At 38.4% G+C, this 13,842-nt stretch overlaps 1 protein-coding gene across 1 annotated transcript in view; it reads left to right on the forward strand.

Moving 5' to 3' along the window:
• PPP1R1C (protein phosphatase 1 regulatory inhibitor subunit 1C) overlaps positions 1-13,488 on the forward strand; it is a 116,509-nt gene extending 103,021 nt beyond the window's left edge. The window contains exon 5 of the mRNA XM_077776331.1: positions 13,003-13,488. Coding sequence (XP_077632457.1) covers positions 13,003-13,091 — 89 coding nt within the window. The 3' untranslated portion in view covers positions 13,092-13,488. The remainder of the gene's footprint in view (positions 1-13,002) is intronic.
• The last annotated feature ends 354 nt before the right edge of the window (positions 13,489-13,842 follow it).

Consider the following 13,842-nt stretch of genomic DNA (forward strand, 5'->3'; position numbering starts at 1 on the left):
TTCCAAGAGTGAAAAAATTTAAGAATGATTGAAACAGGAAAATGAAGTGTATCTTTCAGGAAATGTTGAAGCTTACTTAAGAACTATGGTTAAAAGTCTTATGTGAAAGGGATGCCTGGGTTGCTCAGTTGCTTAAGTGTCTGACTGTGGCTCAGGTCATATCGCAGTTTGTGAGTTTGAGCCCTGCATTGGGCTTTGTGCTGACAGCTCAGAGACTGGAGCCTCCTTCAGATTCTGTGTCTCCCTCTCTCTCTGCCCCTCCCCTGCTCACACTCTGTCTCTCTGTCTCTCAAAAATAAATCAACATGAAAAAAAAAATTTTAATGTTTTACATGAAAGCCATCTTCATGGTTGTGAGGTTTGTGTCAGTTGTGTTTACTTATCTAGGTTTAGGCATTAGGACTATAGAGAGTGGGGCTTTATATCAGTTGTAGTACTATCAGGTATACTGCCCTACTTTACCTCTGATAATTTTCCTTGCTTTGAAATCTGTTTAGTCTGAAAGCAAAACCAAACCAGAGTGAGTTCACTTCTTGGTGAGTTATAGATACACCAAGTGGAATTGTCGCACAAAGTAAACTTTATTTTTGCAGCAAATAAGGAGATCACAGGGAATAACTTCCAAAGCCATGACTCCCTGAACAAGGGTGGATGAGTTCCTTTTATTTAGTGTTAGGATAAATATTTAAAAGGAAGAAACTTGTCACCATATATAGAGGCAGGCATAAAGTTACAAATGTGCCTTAAGGAAACATGGCTATACCGACATTGTACGTTATGTAAATGAGGCTTATACTCCTCCTTGGGTGGAGATTTTAGTATTATAATCAGGTAAATATAATTGTCGGATATTCTAGAACTCACTCCATGGTCCATCTGTGCAGGCCTGCGTTGGGGTTACACTCAAACTGATCTGAGTGGTCTGGGCCCACTGGATGTCTTGTTAGGACGGTTGGTATCACTCAAGTGGTGATCTCGCTTTCCATTTGCTTGAGTTTAGAGACAAGCTGGGGAAAAAAGCTTAAGGAAAAATGTGGGACACAGGTGGGGGAGTACAAGCATGTGGTCGGTAAAGGTCAGGTCTTGGGGTGAAAAAGTAATATAGCTACTCCTGCTTTCTTTGATTAATGTTAGCAAAATATATTTTCTCCATCCATACAGACTTTTAATCTGTATATGTCTTTATACTTATTTATTTTTAAATATTTATTTCTGAGAGAGAGAGAGACAGAGCATGCGTGAGCAGGGAAGGAGTAGACAGAGAGGGGGACAAAGGATCTGAAGTGGATTCTGTGCTGCTCTGTGCTGACACTAGTGAGCTTGATGTGGGGCTTGAATTCAGGAACTGTGAGATCATGACCCGAGCCTAAGTCCAATGTGTAACTGACTGAGCCACCCAGGCACTCCAGGTGGAAATTTAAAGTAAATTTCTTATAGACAATCTGTAGTTCAGTCTTACATTAATAAATGTCATGCTTTCTGTTTGTTGCCCTTGTTCTTTGTCTTTATTTTTGTGTTCTGCTTTTTTGCCTCTTGTAGTTTAAAAAAATATTTTTTAATATTTTTATTTACTTTTGAGAGACAGAGACAGAGCACAAGTGGGGGAGGGGCAGAGAGAAAGGGAAACACAGAATCTGTAGCAGGTTCCAGGCTCTCAGCTGTCAGCACAGAGCCCAATGCCAGACTTGAACTCATGAACCGCAAGTTCATGACCTGGGCCAAAGGCAGATGCTTAACCAACGGAGCCACCCAGATGCCCCAGCCTTTTGTAGTTTTAATGGAGCGTTTTGTATCATTACATTTTCTCTCCTTTCTGTTGGTTATAAATTTTATTTTTATTTTCTTTTTAAGTTTACTTATTTTGAGAGAGAGAGCATGAATGAGAGTGAGAGAGAGAGGCAGAGAGAGAGACCCTTAAGCAAGTTCCACACTGTCATTGCAGAGCCCGGTGTGGGGCTCGAACTCACAAACAATGAGATCATGACCTGAGCTGAAATCAAGAGTCCGATGCTTAACCGAGTGAGCCACCCAGGTGCCCCAGTTATACCTTTAAAAATTTTTTTTAGTTGGTTGCCTTAGAATTTGCAACATACACTTACAACTAATCCAAGACTATTTTCAAATAACACTATACCACTTCACACATAGTATGAGTGAGTACCTTATAAAAATAATACAATAATCTTATTTCTCCTCTTAAACCTTAAATCATCGTTGTCATTCATTTCACTTATATATAAGCGGCATAAACATATATATATAACATATACACATAAGCATACATAATTGAATATGTTTTTGCTATTATTATTTTTGAACATCTGGTGTTAAATCAATTAAGAATAGAGAAGTTAAGGTTTTTATTTTACCTTCATTTATTCCTTCATTAATGCTCTTCTTTTCTTTATGTAGATCATGTTGCTGATATATATTACTTTTCTTCTATCTAAAGAATTTCTTTCAACATTTCTTGCAAGTCAGGTCTACTGGCAAAAAAAATTCCCTCAATTTTTGTTTGTCTCCTTCATTTTTGAAGAATAATTCCACAAAGTACAGAATTGTAGGTTGCTGGGTTTTTTTCTGTCAACATTTTACATATTACTCTTCACTCTCATCTCTCTTGCATAGTTTCTGAAGAGCAGTTTGATGTGATTATTATCTCTGTTCCACTATAAGTAACATGTTTTTTCCCCCATCTGGCTTCTTTCAGGGTTTTTTCTTTCCTCCTCCACTTCCTCCTCTTTGTCTTCTTCTTTGTTTATTTTGTTTATTTGTTTTTGTTCTCTGTTTGTTCATTTTTCTGTTTTTTGGGGGGGTTGGGTTTTTTTTCCCTTTATCTTTGATTTTCTATAGTTTGATTATTATATACGTAGGTATAGTATTTTGGGCATTTATTCTGGGTTGGACTTCTCTGAGCTTGCTGGGTGTATAATTTGGTGTCTGACATTAATTAGAGAAGAATTCTCAAGTCATGTAATCAAATATTGCCTCTATATCTTTCTTTTTCTTATTCTGGTATCCCCATAACAAGTAGTTACAACTTTTGTAGTTATCTCACAGTTCTTGCATATTCTGTTTTGTATTTTTCTTTTTCTCTTTGCTCTTCAGTTTTGGAATTTTCTGTTGTCATATCTTCAAGCTCAGAGATTCTTTCCCCATCCATGACCAGTCTGCTAATAAGCCTGTCAAAGACATTCTTTGTTTCTGTTACAGTTTTTGATCTCTAGTGTTTATTTTTTATTTTTCCTTTGAATTTCCATTTCTCTGCTTACATTATCCATATGTTCCTTCAGGTTATCTACTTTTTCCGCTAAAGTCCTTAGCATATTAATTATAGTTTATTTTTTTATTTTTTTAAATGTTTTATTTATTTCTGAGAGAGAGAGACAGCGTGAACAGGGGAGGGTCAAAGAGAGAGGGAGACACAGAATCTGAAACAGGCTCCAGGCTCTGAGCTAGCAGCACAGGGCCCGACATGGGGCTCTAACCCACGAACCGTGAGATCATGACCTGAGCCGAAGTCAGACACTTAACCGACTGAGCCACCCAGGCACCCCAATTATACTTCAAAACACAGTCCCTGGTGTGATAATTCCAATAATTCTGTCATATCTGACTCTGGTTCTGATCTTATTCAGTCTCTTAAACCTGTATTTTTTGCCTATAGAATACCTTGTGATTTTTGTGGAAAGGTGACCATGGTGTACTGGGTAAAAGGACCTGTGGTAAACAGACTTTCAGTAATGTGGTAGTGAGGGGTAGGGAGGAAATGTTCTATAGTCTATGAATAGATCGCAACCTTTTAGTAAGCCTGTGCCCCTGGACTGTAAACTTTGGTCCCCTTCCTCCCCAGTTAGGCAGGACAAGATGGGTAAAGGGAATGGAGTTAGATATTTCTCTCTGCAAGCCCCACACCCAAGTCGGTTAGTCTTTGATATAACCCCAGAAGGTTAGGTTCTGGTAAAAATCTCTTAAAAGTAGATCTTGTTAAGAAGAACAGAATTCTCTGTTTTTGAAAATGGCCACTATTTGTCTTCCTTGTCAAAAGCACAAGGATGGGGCACCTGGGTGACTCATTTGGTTAAATGTCCAACTCTTGGTTTCAGCTCAGGTCATAATCTCATGATTTCATGGGGTTTGAACCCTGCATCAGGCTCTGTGCTGATGGGAGCAGAGCCTGCTTGGGATTCTATCCCCTCCCACACACCCCCCATCTTTCTCCCTCTCTCTCACTCCCTTCCCCATTCATGCTGTCTCTGTCTCCCTTAAAAGTAAATAAACAAAAAAAATTTAAAGTATAAGGAGATTTTCCGGGGCGCCTGGGTGACTTAGTCGGTTAAGCGTCCGACTTTCGCTTAGGTCATGATCTCGCAGTTCGTGGGTTCGAGCCCTGCGTCGGGCTCTGTGCTGACTGCCAGCTCAGAGCCTGGAGCCTGTTTCAGAGTCTGTGACTCCCTCTCTCTCTGACCCTCCCCTGCTCACGCTGTCTCTCTCTCTCTCTCCTGGAAAAAAAAAAAAAAAAAAAATTAAAATTTTTTTTAAAAAAAGACTTTCCTTTGCTTTATATTGTAAGAATCTAGTAGAGCTCCAGGAGGTAAAATTCACAAAAATGGCTGTGCTTCTGCCCCTGGAGATTTCAGTCTGTCCATCTCATCCACAATGAGCCTTCAGCCATTCATCCTCCGGTCAGGTTTTCCTCCCCCAGCAGTGCCTCCTGTAAGTTTTGTTTCTCTGTATCCACCCTTCTGTGTTTCCCTGTTTTTGCAGTGGTTTGCTCTGTGACCTTACTTCTGTACCTTAGTAGATCTAAGAAGAGTCGTTCCTTTTTTTTTTTTTTTTTTTTTTTTTTTAGTTTGTTCAGGTTTTTACTTGTTAGAATAGGTGGTGACATCTAAGTCCTAGCTCTTTATACCCTGGACCATAGAGTGATTCTTTGAAAATGCAGATCAAATCATGTTACTCTTCTACTCAAACAAACACAACAAAAATATCTGTCAGTTGCTTCCAGGAATAACAGCCAAAACACTTAAAACGTCCCCTATAAGATCCTACATTTCCTATCTTGTCAAGCTCCTCCTCCTCCCTGCCTGCATTCATCTATCTGAGCTCACCTGCTACTGCTGCCTCAATCCTGACACTCCAGGCTCATCTCTGTCCTTTGACCATAGCTGCTGGCATGCTTGAGGTGAAGCCTTTACAATCCTTATTCCATTTGCCTGGGGCAGTCTTCTCCCACTTAGCTCAGGACTCACTCCTACCTTGTTTCAGTCCATTCAGGGTCTTTTCTCCTTGTGAAGAAGCTCTGTTGTTGTCACAAGGTTTCTCAGTGAGATTGGAATCAGAGTTGGATAATTTGGTTATGTGATTGGGCATATATTAACATTAGGCTATGGTAGCCTATAGGATCATTTATTCAACAGAAAAGTACCCTGCTTGGAAGACAGAGCCTTCTAAAATGCCAGCACAGGACATCCTCCTGTGGGCATTCTTAAAAAAACACAGACAGCATTAGCTTCCATGGCTGTAAAAGCAACTCCCCTTTCATTATTTTATTTTTAGTGCTTTCAGGGCTAACCACCGACTCCTGCTGATTGATGCATTCTTTATTTTAGACATGCTATTGTGTTCAATCCATGGCAGTCAAGTCTTGCAAGCTAGGGAGCCATTCTGTCCCTTTCTAAAGTGAAATTGCTCAACACATTTAGCTCCATTATATGTAGGCTTAAAAATTTAACTCTATTTCTGAGTTCATAGGAAATGCATTAGCTTAGAAGCAAAAAGGGGTATTAGAAGGGCACTTGACTGTAAAGGGCAAAAGAGGCACTCAGTCTATCAAAGTGATTCTCATTCTAAGCTGAGTAGCAGGACTCTTGCGAAATTCAGGCCCCCACCTCATACTGACATGGGCACTTTACATTTTAAGTAACACTAAACTGCTCTCCAAAGGTATTATTTGAATTCACACTTCTAACAAACAGTCTGTAACTATACCTCCTCCCCTACCTTCTTCACCGTATTTACTGCTAAATCGTTTACTTAGGGTTTACTCTTGGGCAACAGCTTTGGTAAAATACATCATAGTAAAATTACACATAAGATATATAATACTTACAAGTAGTTATGAGTATCATATAAACATGCAGCCCCTATTCCAGTGTATGACGGAGAGAGAAGCATATCACACATTAATTCTTCTCCAGAAAAATGCCTCCCTATGTAATGGAGTGTCAAATGAAATGATCATGTGTTGATTTGCAGTTTATATTAACTGACCAGTCATCATTTCAGAACAGAGAGTAACTATGCTGCATGTATGTAATTTACTTCAAATAAAGTAGAAAGAGATTTAAGGTAAGTTCAGGAGACGATATGCATTTTAGCTGTGGAATGAAATCAATATGTCTCTTGATCTTTGTGACCCTAAGTGTATTACTATATAGCAGTGCATTATACGTGAATGACAATAAGATTAACAAAATGCATGTGAAAGCATTTTGGGAAACGGAAAGCACATTTTCATCCTGAGATATGATGGGCCCTACTATACCATATTATGAGTTACCGTACATTCCTCGAGTATATCTAGCATGATTATTTTGACAAAATTTGAAGGGTCAATATACAACGAACCATTATAAAATCATCTTTCTAGGGCCAATAAAATCAATCTTTTGAGATTTTCTGAAGTAGGTCTTCAGAAAATGAATGGCTGTTAATTGTATTTTTGCAAATATTTTTCTTATATAGAACTCAGACTTACTGTTTCCCTCACTCTATCCAGTGTATTCCTCAATAAATAGCTCTCCAGATTTATATCTCCAAATTGGAACCCTTTTTTCTCATAGCAGAACTCTCCACATTTTTATTTGTAGCACTAGTCCATAGCACATATTCACAGGATTAACTTCATTTATGTATACATCATCACCGTTTGACCTACATCCCCATCTGTTCTGTAGTTATGTCTCTCCCATGCTCAACACACATTAGGGGCTTTATTACTTTATTATATTTAACTCATTTTGCTTGATGATTACTGTGTCTCATCTCCCACACTAGACCATGGTATGTTTTCTGTGTCTCCCAGAATCCTGTCTCAGGTTTGAGCATAGCAGAGAGGAAGGCTGCTTTTTTTGTAATAATCTGAACATTATTTGTAACTTGGTTCTATTCTGGGAATGTTCCTGGGTAAGATTAAATTCTACATCTTTTTGATTCCAAATTCCATTAAAAACAATCACAACAACAATAGTAGCAGCAACAACAACAGACTGAAAAGTTACATCTAACTCTATCAGCTATGTAAGGTCCTTTCAAGGAATGTGATAATGAAAAGGGCCTTGTGATCTTGTCCCCTTATTTTTCTTTAGGTTTTAACTTGGGAAAAGGTCAATGACAGGGCAAGATTGAGTCTTGGTGACCCAGATGAAAAACCCCCAGTAGGAAATAGGGGCCAAGATTTGTATCTCAGTTCAGTCAATGGCTTCGGTGTGAATTTAAGCAAGTCGCTTTGCTGTTTGAAATTGCTTCTTCATCTTTAAAGTAAAGAGATTAAACCAGGATTCATGCTCAAAATTATTTGTGGGTTAGAGACTCCTCTGAGATTCTGCTGAAAACCATGGGCCTTTTCCCCCCAAAAGCACAAATAGAACTATAAATAGAATTCTGAGAGGGTCAGAGGCTCTGTAAAATCCACCCACATATTCCCTAGAGGAATTTAGAATGATTTTTAAGGTCTAAAATATGCAGTTGGAAAAAAAAAGAAACCATTTGCTACTCCCGATGTGAATTAGTTTTAAAATGTGGAATTGGGCCATTTATGTCATTAGAAGTCATAATTACTTTTTTGTAACTTAAAGTACTCACGGCAGAGCAAATTTTTAAGTAGAAGAGATCTCTTTTATGGATTACTAGCATCTCAGGGTCAGCAAGCATGTCTGTCCCTCCTACTCCACAATTCTAGCCTCCTTCTGTGACCGTCTCGGGCATAGACATTTAAGTTAGACTTGAACTCACACAGTGATGAGAGCTCACTCACATGTTTATTGCTGGGCAAACAAAGAGTTTAGGATTTTCTTCTTTAATTGAGCTATAATCTGCCCTCACCCCATAAATGTCAATTACTGATCCTATTTCTGCTCTCAGGAGCTATATAGATACATTTTAGTTCTTTTTTCAGTCTTTTAGGAATTCAGTGGCAGCCTCTTTTGTTCTCTCTTAATTTTCTCTCTGCCAGGCACTCCAGTTTCAGATACAATTGCTCTAGAAAAGTGATTTCATAAAAGTACTTTTAATATCAGTTAATGGCACTCTTGAAACAGAGAGCTCACAATTAGGCAGCATATTCCAGAAAAGGTCTGACAACCCACGGTTGGGGAGTAGTTCCTTAAACAAATGACTGCTGTTAGGAATGCTTTGCTGACACTACCAAGAGTTTGTTCCCTAAACAGGTGATTCTACTGGGTCATGTTGGAATTGTGATCACCTTAAACCCCTAACTATAATTAATTGAGGCTTCCCTCATTCTGTATTTTTTAGAAGCAATGTAATCTTTGTTTTGTTTTTTAAAAAATTTTTTTCTTCAGTATTTTTTTAAAATTTAAGTTTATTTATTTTGAGAGAGACAGAGACAGCACAAGTTGGGGAGGGACAGAGAGAGGGAAAGGGAGAGAGAGAATCCCAAGCAGGCTCTTCCCTGCCAGTGCAGAGCCCAATGTGGGCCTGGAACCCATGAAGCCATGAGATCATGACCTGAGCTGAAACCAAGAGTTGGACCCTCAACTGAGCCACCCAGGTTCCCCTCTTTTTTTTTTTTTTCTTTTTTTAAGTTTATTTATTTATTTTGAGAGATAGAATAGGGAAGTGAGGGAGAGAGCAGAAAGAGAGAAGGGGAGGGAGAGAGAGAATCCCAAGCAGGCTCCATGGTGTAGGACAGAGCCAAATCTCATGAACTATGAGATCATGACCTGAGCCAAAGTCAGATGCTTAACTGAAGGAGCTGCCCAGGTGCCCCTAAAGCAACCCCCAGAAGCAATGTAATCTTTCTAAAAATGAAACTACCTGTTGATCTGAATCTTACTCCCATCAGCCTCTTCCTAGCTGTTAGAAAGCTTTTGGAGTATTCGTTTTGTCTTTTGTCATGCCATCTTTTCCTCTAAGTGTTATGTCATCTACAGATGTAAATAAGCCTGCCTTCTGTCACTCCAAATTAATTGATAAACATATTGACCTACGGCTTGCCAAATATAAGCTTCCCTTTGCGGATTCATTATTCATAATCTGTCACTCAGTCACCTTACAGTTTCATCCAACTCACATTTACCCACCTGATCTATAGACTGGAGAAAACCAGGAGGATTCTGTCCCATTTGGGCCAACATGTATTTCCTTTCCTTTCCTTCTTGTACTCATTCTAGTTTCCTTTCCTCATCCTCTGTTTTCTTCATTCCTTCACGTCTTCATACTGTATATTTTGGTCTTACATTTGGTTCCTTTTTCTGTGTTCATTTGCTATGGAGAAAAGAACCTCAGTTGTATTTGGGGGGATCCCCTTGCCTTCTGCCTGCATGCAGGGCCAGCCAAGTGTGTGCTGCATGCCATGCCAAGCCTGCTGGTGCAGCCAAGGTGTTTAAATACATGATTATTAGCATTTGGCAGAGGAGGAGGCTCTGAGGATTTTTATCAAGTCCTCAGCCCAAGTTACTTTCTTCCACCTCCACAATGACCTTAAGATTCAATGAAGGTTTAAAGAAAATATATGCACAAAGTTTATGTGTGTTTGGGAACAAGAGGAGGGAGTGGTGAGAAAGAAATTATTAGATAGTCCTCATGGACCTCACATTTTAATCTTAGTATTATTGCTTGTATAACCAAACAAATGTTGCTGGTAGAAAAGATTCAGAACTCAGTTAACCAACTATCTGTTATCCAACAGAAGGAAGACATGAATGCAAATTGCTTTGAGATCCAAAGAATGTGTGGTTCTGTGGAGATGTTCAATAATTATCAACTCCTGCCTCACCAAATCTTTTACCTATAAATAGTTAATGTCACACCTGAAAAAGGCTAAGAAAGACACCTTCCAAGGTTTGGCCAAGTGACTTATTTTACTTTTAAAAAAAGATTCCCAAGGGCACCTGCGTGGCTCAGTTGGTTAAGCATCCAACTTCGGCTCAGGTCATGATCTCATGGTTTGTGGGGTCTAGCTCCGCACTGGGCTCTGTGCTGACTGCCAGCTCAGAGCCTGGAGCCTGCTTTGGATTCTGTATCTCCCTCTCTCTCTGACCCTCCCCCTGCTCACACTGCCTCTCTTTCTCTCAGAAATAAATAAAACATTAAAAAAAGAAGTAAAAAAAAAAGGTTTCTATTATAACTCTGTGACCATTATTATGAAATAAATCAAATGTGGATAAGGATAAGCGAATAGGCCTATGCTCAAGTAAGGGAAATGATTGACTAATGGTTTAGTAAGTTGGACTTTTTGGTTACCATATTTTTTTTATGTTTGAGCCCCACATGTAAACAAATCAATGTTGCCATTAAGTTATTAATCCTAATTTAAAAAAAAATGTGTTGAACACAACTTTATTGCTCTGTAGTTACCTTGTGGATGAAAGCGATGAGCTCTGGAGGTAGCAGAACCTTTTCATACTTAGAGAAGTACAGACAGTTTCAGTTCAGGAGACTGACAGGTGGCTGAAAGATGACTGTTCTTTAATATTTCAGAGAAAATCTCAAGATTGTCTGAGCCTGGTTAATAGGTACTCTAAATCTACAATAAATCCTAGAGAATGATGGGAAAATCTAGGTCAGCAATCACAAAACTAAAGGTGAAAATGAGTTAGGGTCTCCTGACAAAAAACTTTATGCCTCACTCACTTATTCATCTATTCAGTAAATCAATATATATTGCATGAATATGATGTATCATAACTTCTCTTAAAACTACCCTGTCCTTAGGGCACCTGGGTGGCTCAGTTCGTTGGTCATCTGACTTTGGATTTTGGCTCAGGTCATGACCTCATGGTTCATTAGTTCAAGCCCCACATCAGGCTCTGCACTGACACCAGGGACCAGCCTGCTTGGGATTCTCTCTCTACCTCTCTCTGCCCCTCCTCCACTCATGCTCATTCTCTAAACAAACAAACAATTAAAAAAAAAACTACACTATCCTTACAACCATGGACAAATCACATACTTTCTTCAAGTCTAAATTTTACCATCCGCGTCTTTCTGTCATGGAGTTGTGAGGTTTAGTGACTCAGGTATGTAAGACTCTAGCAGAGCAACTGGATGCTGATCAAATGAATGCATTTGCTTCCCTTCTCCTTAACATTTAGACCTCTTCCTCCCACCCTGTAATTTGTAATAATATGAAATAAGTTCCATTTGTTAATAATAAATGTCTCTCTTTCCTCAGTTTTGGGTCACCAGGAATTGTGAGTGGTTTGTGTTTACAGATGAAATTAAAGTATTTAAATATTATTACAACTGATCAAATATTTTTGCAAGAAAATCCACCAAGCCCAAGGATGTCATTCTTTGCCAAACAGCACTCTGGGGGCTCTTTAACTACAGTACATGCAAATCTACACTTTTTTTTTTTTTTTTTAGTTTCTTGTTTCATAGGAAACAAGAGCAGACACTTCCTTTCACTTATCAATTCTAACTGGAATATTTTTCAATAATAACAGAAAAATCTCATAAACCAATTTTCTAAAATATGCAATATGTATAAAATTTTTCATGTTAAGTATCAATGCATCAAGTGTGCCCTGGTATGTGTTAACGGAACAGATCCAAGTGAAATGAAAGGTAGTTTTGTAGATTGACTATGGTTGTGGTAATTGCCTTCTGGTTTATACTCAAAATTTGGATTAATTTTGAAATTCTGAAAGATAAATACACCAAGACATCCACCAAGTTATTTATTAATTAACTATATCAGTCATTTATTCCATCCATATTAACAAGCACCAACTATTTGCCAGACATCATACCTGGGACCTCAAACTGAAACTACATAATTCTGACATCAAGAAGTTTTCTCTAATGAGAAAGATATGTAAACAAATCACTTCTATAAGGTAATTGATACAAGAGAAAATGATCCAAGAGCAGTAGTGAAATATAAGAAAGACCTAGCCAAGTCCACTTGCGAAATAAGAGGAGCCTTCACAGAAGAGGCAGGCTGAGGCGGAGGCATGAGTGGGAGATTATCAGGTGGGTGAGTGGAAAGAAGCTATTTGGCAGTGAGAATAGAATGAGAAAAGCTGGGAGGCTTGAGGGAGCCTGGAGTGATCAGGGAATGTGGAAGAGGTTAGTGTTGCTAACTCCTAACTCCTAAATTACTGTGAAAGGGCAAGCAGGAAGGGCTGGGAAGGAATGAGTCCAGATAGGTAAGAGAGGACAGATCATACATACCTGTGTATCAGGCAAAGGTGTGCCAGTGTTTTGCCTCTCTGGGGGCTGTGGGGGAAGTTACTGAAGAATTTTGTATACAGAAGTTTTGTAATCAAATGAGTATGTTCTGATTCCTAAAGGAGACTAACAATATCATGATTCTTTTGTTGTTTACAAAGTACAGAAATGGCGCACACACACACATCCCTTTGTTCCTAGGGGTTTCTTCAATGGTTCTTGTTGTAATAGATTTCAGGGGTGCCAAAAGAAATATTTGAACTAAATGATATATGAAAATTACAATAAGAGTCTGTGAGCAGATTTTTAGTTAACAGGTTTTTAATAGGCTGTGATGCAATTCTTCATGGAGAAGATTTAATTATAAAGGGAGCCTGTCTCTAATGGAAATTTGGCTGGGTGTGCTTTTATTTCTCAGTGAATTAAAAGGTTTACATAGGGTTAGATTGTTGAAATTCTTGGAGAAAACATGTATACACCGGGGAATACTTTCCACTCATTTTCTTTATCTCTTTCAGTAATGCAATGAATCTGTTAGAAATAAATTTCACTTAAATAGAGCATAATTTTTTATAATTTCAGGAGTTAAGCATCTGAAGGGCCAGAATGAATCAGCATTCCCTGAAGAAGAAGAAAGTGTAAACGAAAGAGAGGAGCAGTGGGACCATTAATTACGGGTCTGCAGCAAGAAGGCTTCTTGGGAATAACTGAACTATTAACTTTTCTGAATATCCCATGGAAGGCCACTCCTTGACTTCCAGAAGCATTCTCCACCTCTGCTCTCCACACTCATACAGTAGTAATACACCTCCAGAGAAGCTCTCCTTGATTGAACTTTAGAACTAAGTACAGATTGTTCAATATATGTCCAATTAAAGAATAAACATTTATTTTATGGTGATTTTTCCTTTTAATGACATCTGCATAGACATTTGCAATCATGTGAGTGTTCTGACTTTAATACTGCCGTGCTTAATCCCTGATGTCCTATTGATATGGTTTGCCTTCTAAGGTCAAATGTAAATAGCTTCACTTTAAAGAGTAAAAAATAAATACTAAGTACATTTAGACATGACTGTGTGCCTGGGTTTAACTTACAGAAGAATGTTTAATGAAAATTTTAAGATCTGCATTTATCATATTTCTGTACACAGAGGGGTCCATGGTGTTTATTTCAAAATGAAAGAAATGCCAGATTTCTTGATTCAAAAGATCACAATATATTAGTCTTTAGATGCTAAACATCCTTTTTCCTCCAGTATGTTAATGGATAAAGGACGGCAGAATTCTCCTCATTTTTTGCGCTGTGAGAGATATATCCCAGCATTTCCACTGGCTATTAAGAAAAATACCAAATCTAAAATAAAATATGCCCAAATCTCGCCTCCTACTTTCTTGGCTATTACTTGAAATATGAGCTAT

The sequence above is a fragment of the Crocuta crocuta genome, unplaced genomic scaffold, assembly GCF_008692635.1.
Source record: "Crocuta crocuta isolate KB4526 unplaced genomic scaffold, BGI_CrCroc_1.0 scaffold17, whole genome shotgun sequence".
NCBI lineage: Eukaryota > Metazoa > Chordata > Mammalia > Carnivora > Hyaenidae > Crocuta > Crocuta crocuta.